Source organism: Rhinatrema bivittatum, chromosome 7, assembly GCF_901001135.1.
Source record: "Rhinatrema bivittatum chromosome 7, aRhiBiv1.1, whole genome shotgun sequence".
NCBI lineage: Eukaryota > Metazoa > Chordata > Amphibia > Gymnophiona > Rhinatrematidae > Rhinatrema > Rhinatrema bivittatum.
The window spans coordinates 189,301,208-189,314,322 of NC_042621.1; the positions used below are offsets into that span (position 1 = coordinate 189,301,208).

General features: G+C 42.2%; 1 protein-coding gene across 1 annotated transcript in view; it reads left to right on the plus strand.

Annotated features, from left to right (window-relative positions):
- Positions 1-5,057: 5,057 nt before the first annotated feature.
- LOC115095651 (hexokinase-1) overlaps positions 5,058-13,115 on the plus strand; it is a 117,950-nt gene continuing 109,892 nt past the window's right edge. The window contains exon 1 of the mRNA XM_029609662.1: positions 5,058-5,120. Coding sequence (XP_029465522.1) covers positions 5,058-5,120 — 63 coding nt within the window. The remainder of the gene's footprint in view (positions 5,121-13,115) is intronic.

A 13,115-nucleotide genomic window follows, 5' to 3' on the forward strand; every position in this document is an offset into this window, starting at 1 on the left:
CTTTCTCCCTCTGCAAGTCGCCTGGCCTGCTTGCGCTTCACCAGTCTCCTCATGTCCCTCCACTTATGCATTAGTTCCCCAATACTGCGATTGTGATGGAACACAGAGTTCACAGCGTGCCTGATCCTCCTCCAGATCTGCTCCTTCCTGTATGCACCCACCGTACGAGACTGTGGACCATACAGCAGATCCCTGTTCCGTATAACATGCTCCACCAGCATGTCAACCTCAGCTGGCAGGAAGTTCGGCTTCCTGAGGAGAACAGGACGTGGTTGAGCCTTGGTGAAGATGCTCAGTGAGTGGACCGCCCATCTTTTTAAAGTGATCTCAATTTGCGCGCGGCCCTCCCCAGTGGGGCGTAACCTATGCACACAGCTGATCCCATCAGCGCGAATACCAAGTACGCGTGCCAATAATTAAAATTGATGCAGAACATGTGCGCGCTGGGTGACTTGTGCGCGCCGCCTATCTATTTTAATTAAGATGTGCGCGCTGCCTCTCGATTTTAATTAAGATGTGCACGCCGCCTATGTACCTCAATCGAGTTGGGCGTAATTGCCTATGAAAGAGGTGGGCGTGCAGCCATTAACCAATATATGCCACATGTAAGTGCTGTTGCACCTCCCAACAGGTACTTATGGGTAATGAACTAGCCCTTTGTGTGACAGCTACAAAGCCAGTGCATTGCACCTCAGAGAGGCTGCTGAGAAGCTGACTACACATGTTAGACAGCGAAGGTCCCCCTTCATATCAAACACTGGTGACCAGTTATCAGACAGTATACTGAAGTATCCCCGAATAAAAACTGATGACCCCTTCCAACGCTGCAGTAAAGCGACCTTACCTACATTTTTCCCCCTCTGGATCCGTCATCCGCAGCAATCGAGTAGTATGTGCAGAGACTTGGGAGCACTGCAGCCTACAGAGAAGGCCAACTCAATCGGGGCCAGCTGCTAATCAGAGGGAGGTGCTGATTAGCAGCTGGCCCCGATTGAGTTGGCCTTCTCTGTAGGCTCCAACTCTTCAAATTTACAGGCCGATACAGTACAATGCGCTCCAATGGAGCGCACTGTTAACCTGCTCTTGGACGCGCGGTTTCCCTTACCCCTTATTCAGTAAGGGGCGGAAAACACGCGTCCAACCTGCGGCACCTAATAGCGCCCTCAACATACAAATGCATGTTGATGGCCCTATTAGGTATTCCCGCGCGATACAGAAAGTAAAATGTGCAGCCAAGCCACACATTTTACTTTCAGAAATTAGTGCCTACCCAAAGGTAGGCGCTAGTTTCTGCCGGCACCAGGAAAGTGCACAGAAAAGCAGTAAAAACTGCTTTTCTGTGCACCCTCCGACTTAATATCATGGCGATATTAAGTCGGAGGTCCCGAAGGGTAGAAAAAGTAAAAAGAAAAAGAAAAAAAATTTTTAAATGGGCCGGCGGCTGTCAGGCTGAAAACCGGACATTCAATTTTGCCGGCATCCGGTTTCCGAGCCCGTGGCTGTCAGCGGGCTCGAGAACCGACGCCGGCAAAATTGAGTGTCGGCTGTCAAACCCGCTGATAGCTGCCACTCCGGGCTAAAAGGAGGCGCTATGGACGCGCTAGTGTCCCTAGCGACTCCTTTTGCCCGTTTCTACCGCTGGGCCTCATTTGAATACTGAATCGTGCACACTGGCGAGTGGCTGGTGCGCGCACCGGGAGAGCGGGCGTTCGTCCGCTCTCCCGCGGACTTTACTGAATCGGCCTGTTAGTTAATTACAACTCCCCCAAAACTTGCCTAAAGTCCCTGGTAGTCCAGCAGGGGTCCCGGGAGCGATCTCCCGCTCTCGGGCCGTCAGCTGCCAGTAAACAAAATGGCGCTGGTGGCTCTTTGCCCTTACCATGTGACAGGGGTTACCGATGCCATTGTTCGGCCCCTGTCACAAGGAGGAGCAATGGATGGCCCGCACCATTTTCTAAGATGTGGGCGCACATCTCCTGGGTGCCCGATGCTGAGCGCTAGGGATGCATGAATTATGCATTGCGCATCTCTTTTAGCGAGGCAGCTCATTTGCCTATTGCATCAAGTGCCCAGGAGAGGTAGATGTGAGCGTGTTCAAAAAACATGTGCCCAGTTTGGATGCACGTTTTTTACGTGATGATATTTCATCGGCCTGTGTGAGTGGTAGTGTCGGGCCTGAGGGCAAGAAAGGAATGAATGCTCGGGTTATATTTGGAGGAATGTGTGTGTAGGACAGAGTGCAAGGGTATGCAAGGCTACATGTGTCTTTATAAAATATTCACCAGTACAATAATATGTAGAACAGACGTTTAAGTTAATAATGACCTGTCATAATAGGCTTCATCTCGTATACAAGTTTGTAAAGATGGATAGCCTTATGTTTGATCATCGGTCATTTGTTAATTTTTTGATTTTTTTTCTTTCGTCATGACGAAACCTCTGCATAAATTAGACCAGGTTTCCGGTGCCTGTACAGGAAATGAAACCGAAACTCCATCACTGATACCTTGAATTCTGCACCTTTGAAGAACTACAAATACAGTAAGTGCTTGCCTCCGCTTCTTTAAGACTGAAAGTTAGCCCCGTTATTCCTTTGATGGACTGTGATGTAGTTTTGAAATTGGCTAAGATAATATTGATTTTATATCGCAGACGCTGAAGAATAGCCCTTGACAAAGAACGAGGAGCGTTTGAAACATGGCACCATGTCGGGCGTACTGATGGCTTCAGTGACTTTATTAAGTTAAGTGACACGAATCTCACTAAGCAAAGCAAAGAAAAAAATTCAAAAAATTAACAAATGACCGATGATTAAACATAAGGCTATCCATCTTTACAAACTTGTATACAAGATGAAGCCTATTATGACAGGTCATTATTAACTTAAACGTCTGTTCTACATATTATTGTACTGGTGAAGGTTTGATCAACGACAGTGTGGTAATTTCACTTCAGTACTAACACAAAATTTTGCATATTTAGGAGTTCATGTGAATTTGGTTGATTATCTTTATAAAATATGCCATACTAGGTCAGACCAAAAGTCCATCAAGTCCAGTATCCTGTTTCCTACAGTGGCCAGTCCAAATCACAAGTACCTGGCAAGTACCCAAACATTAGATAAATCATAAGCTACTATTATTAATTACCATAATAGCAGTTTATGGATTTTTCTTCTAGGAACTTATCCAAACCTTTTTTAAACCCAGTTACACTAACTGCTGTAACCACATCCTCTGGCAATGAATTCCAGAGCTTAACTATGCGCTGAGTGAAAAAAAAAGTGTCTTCATAAGAACAAAAGAAAATGCCATACTGGGTCAGACCAAGGGTCCATCAAGCCCAGCATCCTGTTTCCAACAGTGGCCAATCCAGGCCATAAGAACCTGGCAAGTACCCAAAAACTAAGTCTATTCCATGTTACCATTGCTAATGGCAGTGACTATTCTCTAAGTGAACTTAATAGCAGGTAATGGACTTCTCCTCCAAGAACTTATCCAATCCTTTTTTAAACACAGCTATACTAACTGCACTAACCACATCCTCTGGCAACAAATTCCAGAGTTTAATTGTGCGTTGAGTAAAAAAGAACTTTCTCCGATTAGTTTTAAATGTGCACTTTGTTTTAAATGAGCTACTTGCTAACTTCATGGAGGGTCACCTGGACCTTCTGTTATCTGAGAGTAAATAACTGATTTACATTAACTTGTTCAGGTCCTTTCATTATTTTGTAGACTTCTATCATATCTCCCCTCAATCATATCTTCTCCCAGCTGAACATCCCTATCTTCTTTAGCCTTTCCTCATAGGGCAGCAGTTCCATGCCCCTTATCATTTTGGTTGACCTTCTCTGCACTTTCTCCAGTGCAGCTATATCCTTTTTCAGATGAGGTGACCAGAATTGTACACAGTATTCAAGGTGCGGCCTCACAATGGAGCAATATATGTGTATTGCTATATGTGTGGCGGAGTATTGTAGAATATTAGGTGGAGCTAGCAGATATTAATCTACTTCTATTATGTACACCAGCACCTACTTAAGAGGGGCTGCACAGCCAGAAAAGATGAAAGACTGATCAAGAAGCAAGCCAGACAAGGGTCTTGCACAGAATCTGAACAAGCCATACAATTAGAGCACCTGCTGCATACTTAACAGGTGTATGCATAAATATATATGTCTCTGAGAGGGAGAGTATGCTTATCTATGTATATGTGTGAGAGCAATCGAGTGTGTGTATATATTTGTAAGAGAAACTGTGTGTGTATATGGAGGCGGGTAAATGAGAAGTCCGCGGGAAAAGGGAAGAAAGTTCGCGCGCACCCCTTTCACCACCACCACATCGATCTCCAAGTTTCCAAATATGCCTTGACAATAAAAATCCGTTGTAATTCTATTTTAATGATAATCGGTTACATTTACATAACCTCCTTTTTGTAAAGTCCTCTTTAGTATTACAGTAAATTGTGAAATGGAGGGATCTGCTAGCGAAGATGCTGTTTCCCGGTCAAGAAACTGCAAAAGGAGGGCGTCCCTCCTGCTTTAATCGTGGGGACCCATTCTATTTGCAGCGGCGTTTACAAGACCGAGCGGATACGCTTGACTTGGCGTCATTATTGACTCCGAACATGGGCGGGCGGAGGGGGGGCGCCTACGTGGGGGAAGTCAGATGTGATGTCGCCTTTTGGGGATTTCTTCCAGCCTCCTCCCCCTGGATGCTGCATCACACGGACGCAGCCCAAGGAGCCGCGAGCGAGCACGCGCCGGCCCGGGCACAGGCTGCTGCTACTGCTGCTCTCGCCCTTGTGCTGCAGAGCTCGCGCGTCGCAGCCAATCCCCGTTCAGCACAGGGGCTGGTGTTCGCCTCTCACCATCCCGTGCCGGAGAAAAAGAGAGAGAGGGCGAGAGCCTCCGCATCTCACCGGGAACCTTATTCTATTTTACGGGCGTCTGTGACGCGGAGAAAGGCAAAGCCTTCCCACGGTGCATTCTTTTCCAGAGCCGCCTTTGGATCTGTTTTACTGGCCTCGGCGCAGCCCCCCTCTTTTGATCAGACAGGATGATAGCTGCCCAGCTTCTGGCCTATTACTTCACGGAATTAAAAGATGATCAGGTCAAAAAGGTGAGTGAGAGAAAGGAGGGACTGGGGGAACAAAGACACGCCTGCTCTTTCAAGGTTAACAGAGATGTATTTGCACTTCACACCCAAAAACAAATAATGCATATATTTTGCTTGGCGTGTGACTGTCGAGAAAAAATAGTGTTGGAAATAAAAAAAAAAAAAAAAGAATGTACCATGACATAGCGGTATAGGTTAAAGAGAGAACGAACTGTGATGAACTCTGGAGACGGGCCGGAGCTGGGTAATGTGCTGCAGTGTCCTTGAAAGCAGGATGTAGATGCCCTTTCAGCACCGCGTACTACAGTTTAATCCCCGAGGCCCGCGATCCAGCGCTCTGAAAGGCCCCGTAGACTAAGCCTGTAGCGGGTTAATCCCGTCCTACAACGAGTATCGGCCACCTGCTTTATGAAGGGGACCTGAAGGCCTGGGCTGAGCACGCTGTGTATCACCAGGATATAGATAGGCCCCGAATTAAGCGCCAGTTTCTTTGCAGTATGGAGGCCGCTTTTCTGTACGAACTCGACCTGTAGAGACGATTTTCACGCATCTTTCAGAGAAGCTAAATGTGAAGTTCAGTGGAATTCATTTCAACCAAAACTGAAAACTCCTATTAATGGATGTTCTTGTTTATTTTTTGGACTAAGGGTATGCACAGCTTTGTATTTTTGTTTTTAGATGTAGAGAGCTTCTCCATTCTTTTTTTTTTTGGCCAGCAGTGTCCTCATGCTCCTTTAGGCATAGAGGCTGTGGCACCTCGAGCCTTCATTTGCAGCCACCCAGGGATTTTTCCCTTATTTTTATATCCCCCCCCCCCCCCCCAATTCAAGGCAGCCAGAACTGAAGAAGGTCCTTGGTCAGGGGTCACAACAGCAGCTCACAACAGAGCTCAGCTACCATGGATAGGAGCATCTCAGCTCATAATAGTAGTAGGTGACTGCAAGCATACAGGCAGGTTATGTATCAACGCTTCTTTACTGTACAATGTGCAATGTAACCTCGTTCTCCTCACCCAGTGTGAAGAGTGTCAAGAAATATGGAATATGATGGGAGACTAGGACAAAAGGGCTCATATTATTCTGGTCAGCTGTAAAGTGACACTGAACATTGTGTAAAGCACAGGTTGTGAATTAAATAATTTGTCATTTAGGATTATTCTTCCATTATCAATGCCTCCTAATTTAAAAGGATTGCTTGCCATAGTGCTGTAATGTATGATTTTTTTGTATTTTACATTACAATGATAACTTTGTTCTTATGTTCTTAAGTTCTGTATGGCAATCTATTAAACAGCATTCCATTATTTCTACTTAAAACCTGTCCTTTACAAGTTATTTACCAAGACACATCAAGCATAGGTCAGTGTCACTGTTGCAATCTGAAATTCACTCTTATTTCAGCAATGATTTTGGACCTGTATAGCTCCAGAAGTATAAATTCAAGAGGAATAAAGTAAAAAGTATGATAACCTCATAAATTCAATTCAGTAGATTCAACATTGGGGTACCTCCTATTCTCTTTCAATTGCAAGATCCTAGTGTTCAGGACCGAGTAGTCCACTGGTAATACATGGATTTTGAGTTGTTGGATTATTTTTAATATACTACTTAGTCAAAATCATAGGGAAAGTTCAAAAGCTATTGCATGACTTTTCAATGACAATTTCAAATAATAAATAACTATATGTATGCATTATTTTAAAATGGGTACAAATCCCCCCATTCACTTTGTATAGGTATTTTCAGTAGACAGTATCCTGTCTCCATGTATTTGCACAACATTAGTGGTATGCAGTGTGCTATCAGACTCTGTAGTACTGGTCACAGAGGACTTCCTGTTTAATTGCAAAGTTTAATGTAAACAGATCCTAGGGTTAGGACAGTATTGGTTTTGCTTGTGTACATAGTATCTGGGTGTGGCCTAGCACTAAATGGGAAGTGCAGTACTTATGGGAGTCCTGGCCTCTAGTTGGACATTTCTGGGAATTTGCTAAAGTAAATTCAGAAATGTTTTGTCTTGGTGAAGTCTTAAACAAGTATTCCAAACAATGCAAGACACTGCTTCCCCATGTCTCTCTTGGGTAATGATGACCTTTTAATTCATAGTATTCCAATGTAATTTAGCAACTGGTGAAAAGCAATGCTTGTGTTTAATTGGGGGGATTTTTTTTTTTTTTTTTGTGAGCAAGTCATTAGGAGGCTAGTATTCAAAAGGTTTGTTTATGGGAGTTAGTTGGACATTATCTTCAGGATTTAAATTCCCCTACCCCCCAACCAACCTTGCCAAGCAGGTGAATTTATCTGGGGCAAATCATTGCCTGTACAAAATTTACCTGCATAAAAAGAAGCGGGAACTAGAGGTGTTCCCAGGGCACGGTAGACCTTTAAGCCAGTCAGTACTGTCCAGCTAAGGTTATGCGGTTAAGTCCTATCGGGGAGAAAGGCTGCCCTAGCATTATTTGGAGAAAGCTTAGTAAATAAGATCTATAGTAAAAAAAAAGACCCCAAGACAAAAAGAGCCTGCGAGTGGGTAAGTTTTCAGGATAAAGGTATCTGGATATTTAGTGGGACTTATCCAGGTAAGTCTGAGTAAAGTAAACTTTTTTCCCATAGAAACAGAATGGGGGAAAAAAAACTATATGTATGCATTATTTTAAAATGGGTACAAATCCCCCCATTCACTTTGTAAATCAAGCGTAAGAAAGAAATGAGGCACATAGGTTGTATGTTAAGATATTGGCACATTTTGTGTGTGTTGTAAGACCTTGAACTCTTAATCACCCAGGAAGTGCAAGTATCCCTTTCTGCTACTTTATTATAATCCTGTGGTGCTTTATTGTAATTCAAAGAGTTATTTTTGCTTCAATGTAATCATTGCATAGTATTTATTATATGCTGGGATATTCGCATGGATAGGGCACTTTTCACAGGGCAAGTATCTGTCCTATAATTTTGTATTTTTCTGTTTGCTTAATTTAAAAACAGATTGAAATCTTCTTATGTTTACAAATAAGTAATTCATTGGGGTACATGGGATGCTTCCAAATATTTAAAACCAATAGGGAAAGAGGGTTTCTTCAGGCCTCTCCTTAGTCATGACTTTTATTCTCATAAAAGCAGTTTCTACCCAGAAACAGACAATAGTTTGAAGCTATGGGATCCCTAAATCAAATAACTTGGGGCCCGATTTTCTTTGTCTATGGGAAAAATGCTTAGTAAACCAGGCCCTTATTTTGTTACTTTAATGTTATGCTCCATTTATTAATTAAATTTTCCCCATACATATATTAATAATAATGCCTATTAAAACTCTTAAACCCACTTATTTATCAATCAATCATCAAGCCAATGTAAGAGCTCCCCAGATCCTTTAGGGGAAGGTAGAAACAAAAATGCATCTACTGCTAATGTATAATATACAGTTCTAATTGCCATATAAGCCCTGTAAAACAACTGAATGACACAGGCAGCCAGGACCATCCAACACTCCTCTCTCACTCCTTCTCATTTATATAACCCCCATTGTGCAAGAACCTGAAGAATAACAGACTCATAGCTGGAAAAACAAGGGCTGCAGCATTATTAATATTGCAGTATATTTATTTATTTATTTATAGTATTTCTAGACCGGAGGTTCCTGTATAGAATACATATCACCCCGGTTTACAAGGAACTCAAACTATCGCTTCATTTAGCGGTTTACATTGAACAAGGTTTATATTGCAACAAGTTATAACAAATTTATAATGTAGAAAACAATTACTAAAACAAGTTAACGGAACAAGGAACAGTTAAAATAGATAAATAAATAGTTAAAAATAATAGTTGTAAAATAGATAAATAAACAGTTAAAAATAATAGTTTGTAATATGTGAGTAAATGCATGATATAATTGTGTGGGTAATACAGATTCAGAATTGAATTCTACGGAGGTTTTATGCTATGGGCGAGGGGGTGAGTGAAAACTGAATGATAACTTTATTCCTGTCCTTAGCTCTCAGGGAATGCTTGTTTGAATAACCAAGTCTTGAGTTTCTTTTTGAATGTGGTGTGGCAGGGTTCAATGCGGAGGTCTGGAGGTAGTGAGTTCCAAAGTGATGGGCCCGCGGTGGATAGTGCGCGTTTCCTCAGGGATGATTTCGCCGGTTGGGTGATAAGTCTGTTCTGATACGCGCTTCTGGTCGGTTTCGAGGAGGTGTGTAGCTGAAGATCAAACGTTAAGTTGAGTGGAGCGATGTTATGTAATGCCTTGTGTATCATCATTATGGACTTGAATTGGATCCTGTATTTAATCGGCAGCCAGTGGAGATGATGCAGGATTGGGGTAATATGGTCTCTTTTTTTGGCATTTGAGAGAATTCTGGCTGAGGCATTCATGACCATCTGAAGTGGTTTGGTATTTATGATGGAAACCGAGCCATCAGTCCTATGGAAGAGTTCCTCAGATCCTCTTGTAATGTAGTAAATGATGGCAAAACAAGACCAAAATGGCCCATCCAGTCTGTTTTGGTAGATGTGCTTCTAAAATTCCAAAACCAACATCTCCTTGGGTCTTCCACCCAATCTCATATCTGCCTCAAGCCGGCCAAGTCCATGACAGTGTTGGCCTTTCCATGCTTTCTTTGAGCCCTGATGAAGTCATACCGCTGCTGTATTTGGTTTTGTAACTGCTGCTTCGTGCAGGTTACCCCTATGCTTTCTTGGCGTCCTGATGCAGTAATACGTCTGTTGTTTTGGAGATGTAATTGCTGCTCCTTGGAGGCTACTCCCATGTAAGTGTATTGCTGCTGTTTTGGATTGTTAACTGCCGCTCCGTGTAGGTTACCCCCATATCTTTTGGAGCTCTTATGCACTTGTGGCACTGCTGCCTTGGGTTGTAACTGCCCGCTCTGTGCAGGTTATCCCGGTGTTACTTCATTTCTATCCTCTGCTTATCCCATGTGCTTTTGAATTCCGCTAACATCTTTATCTCCACCACCTCTTCCAGGAGGGCCTTCCAAGCATCCGCCAGTCTTTCTGTGAAAAAGTATCTCCTGACTTTATTCCTGAATCTTCCCCCTTGGAGTTTCACATCATATTCCTAGTTCTACAACTTCCCTTACAAGAATTTAAATGTGTCTCTCTCTCTCTCGAGGGGAGAGTGAAACAGATGTACATCTATCACTAATGTGTAGTCTAGAAACCTGGATTTTTGGCAGATTGTGCGTGAGCTTGGGAGAACACGTAGGTTCCCTTCTTCAGATGTGATACAAGGCTTAGGGAAAGAAGCGTGTATAACCTGAGAGGGGCATCAGAGAGCAAACAGGAGTGTGCTATAGACATCTTCAATTGATGTCAAAAGGTAAGTCCATGCAGTTTTGTTTCTGAACTAGAAACCAGTGACTTAACTGTTCTGACAAAATCAAGGTCAGAGCCGTAACTTTGTCTCACAGAAACTGAATAACTTGCTCTGGGAATAAACAGTTAGTTGATGTGAAGGTCATGCCTAAGGCCTGGGGCTCCTCTTAAACATCCAGAAATGTTTCCCACCTGCTAGAAATTGCTGCAGTAAGGTCAGGAAAGTTTAGGATTAAAGTACTCTTTTTATTTGGTCTTCACTGTCTCAAAAATCCAGCCTGATCATTTGCAGAAAAGGAACTTAATCAGACTAGTACTGCCCTTTGGGACAGTAGAGACCACTAGCTCGTCCTTGCTTAATGTTTTATATAGAGTTGTTCATCGCTGCTTTTGTCTTCTCACTCTGTTTTCTGGTAACAAATAAGCACAATCTAGTGGAGGAATAGCCTCATCTAATATTCCTAAATCTTCCTGAAGTTAAACACCAGATAATTCTTTAAATGCGAGAGCATGATACAGACTGCTGTCAAATATTTTCCGCAAGTTAAGTCATCCTGAGATTGTTATATTTAATTCAATTTAATTTCAAAATTTATAATCCACATTTTTCAAAATATTTGGACAAAGCGGATCACACATTCCACTGTTTCGAAGTTAACAATAAAATATTTCTATCCAAAACATATTCAAACGTATCACATCATATTAAAACGAAATATCATGAGATCAAGTGATGCAGTAAGCTTCGAAGCCGCGTTTTCGGACAGCTCCAAGTTCCACCCTATCTTTTATATCTTTTGCTGACATTTAGTTTTAGCAGCTGATCTCAAAATACACATCCGAATCTGGAACAGTGTGCGGGCTTTTCCTGTAGATTAGTACGCCCAGCAGAGGCATCAGAAAGGAGGAAGAACGAGGAAGAGTTAAACCTTCTGTTTCTAAAATGGCGACTGAGATTCCTCCTCAGACTGCAGGCGATGCCGTGGAGATTATCCGAGAAGTCACTGCAGAAGTAATTGTAGCTATGGACGGTAAGCTGGAAAAAATAAACACCTCTGTGCTTGCAATGGACTCTAAATTGACAGATTTTGCCCTGCGATTTGCTGAAATTGAAGCAGGTGTGCATGAGAATGAAACTAAAGTACAGGCCTTAGAGACTCAAATGGCAGACCTGGAGAACACAGTGCAGGTGGCACAAGTTAAACTAGAGGATCTAGAAAACTGGAGCTGCCGCAGTTTTAAGGTGTTGGGAATATTGGAACATGTACATGAATCTAAATTGATGGAACTATTCGAGACTTGGCTTTTAAAAGAACTAAACTTATATGAGATACAGCCGGCCATAAGATTTGTGCAGACTTGGTGCATGTGGTCATATAAGCGCAAGACTTAGACCCATTATGGCATGGACACTAGATTTCAATGACAAGCAAAATATCTTAAAAGCATTTAAATCAATGGCTGAACTGGAGTAGATGGAATTAAGGTCCTAATATTTAATGATTTCTCTGCTTCGGTCACGGCAAAACGCTGTGAGATGATGCCATTTTGTGTATATCTGGCAAGGAAGAAGGTGAAATTCATGTTAACTTTTCCTGCTATACTTCGTTTAAATTGGGAGGTCCAACATCATAAATCTGAATCATCAGCAGCAGGAAGAGCCTTTCTGGATGAGTGGGGCCCAGCATGGAAAATGCTGTGAGATGGCCTCTGATTTAAGCGAGTTCAGATTTTTGTGCTGTTGGTTCAAATATAGTTTTTACTTTGAAAGTTGTAAAAATTGCTTCGACGGAATGTGATTATGCATATCAGCCAGTTAATTTACCTATGTTGTTCAGGTGCCAAGGAGGAAAGGTGGATTGACGCTGCAGCATGGCTGTAATGTTTAATGGCCGCTTAAATTTTTGTGAGTTATCTCTTGTCGGGCAATGATTGGTGATTATAGAGTTGCCGAAGAAAAAGTCTAGTGGGATGAGGTTTAAATATATCCCCCTTTTTTTTTTTATAACCAAAGGACTGATTCCATCTAAATCCCATTGTTTTTTGTACTGATGGATAGGACTTGCCGACCTAGAAGAGGTTTGGCGAACATGTTTTGTCTGGAGTTTGGAGGCAAAACCGAGGCCTGAAAACTCCTACCTTCAGTTGTGTTCAGTATTGCTGTTTCAGCTACCAGTACCGGCAGTACAAAGGAAGGATTATATTGAATATGGAATAGTACCATGAATATGGAATATATTACACTGCAATCCGAATGCTGAAATTCCAATGAGGAAAAGTGGTAGACCAGAAATGGCATGGGATTGCAATATGATTGCATTTATAGACAGGAGATGAAGATTGATAACCCATACATTACAGCCATTAGTGCCGTCGACGTTTTCTTGCATTATTATGTCACGCTATGTAGCATTACATCTAAGGTTGCTATATTACAATTTTCTTTTTGAGTAATATAGACTGCTGCTGAAGACATATGATGTTGAATTGAAGCAGTTCTGCTTTTACGGTCTTTTTTCACTTTGGATCATTATTTTTTTTGGTTATAAGATATCTTATCTCTTTCAGTTGTAAACCGCATAGTACTGTTTAATGCTATTGAGTGTAATTTTAAGAATGGTGATAATGAGTGTGCAGTATGTGTGGGATTTCAGACATGGGG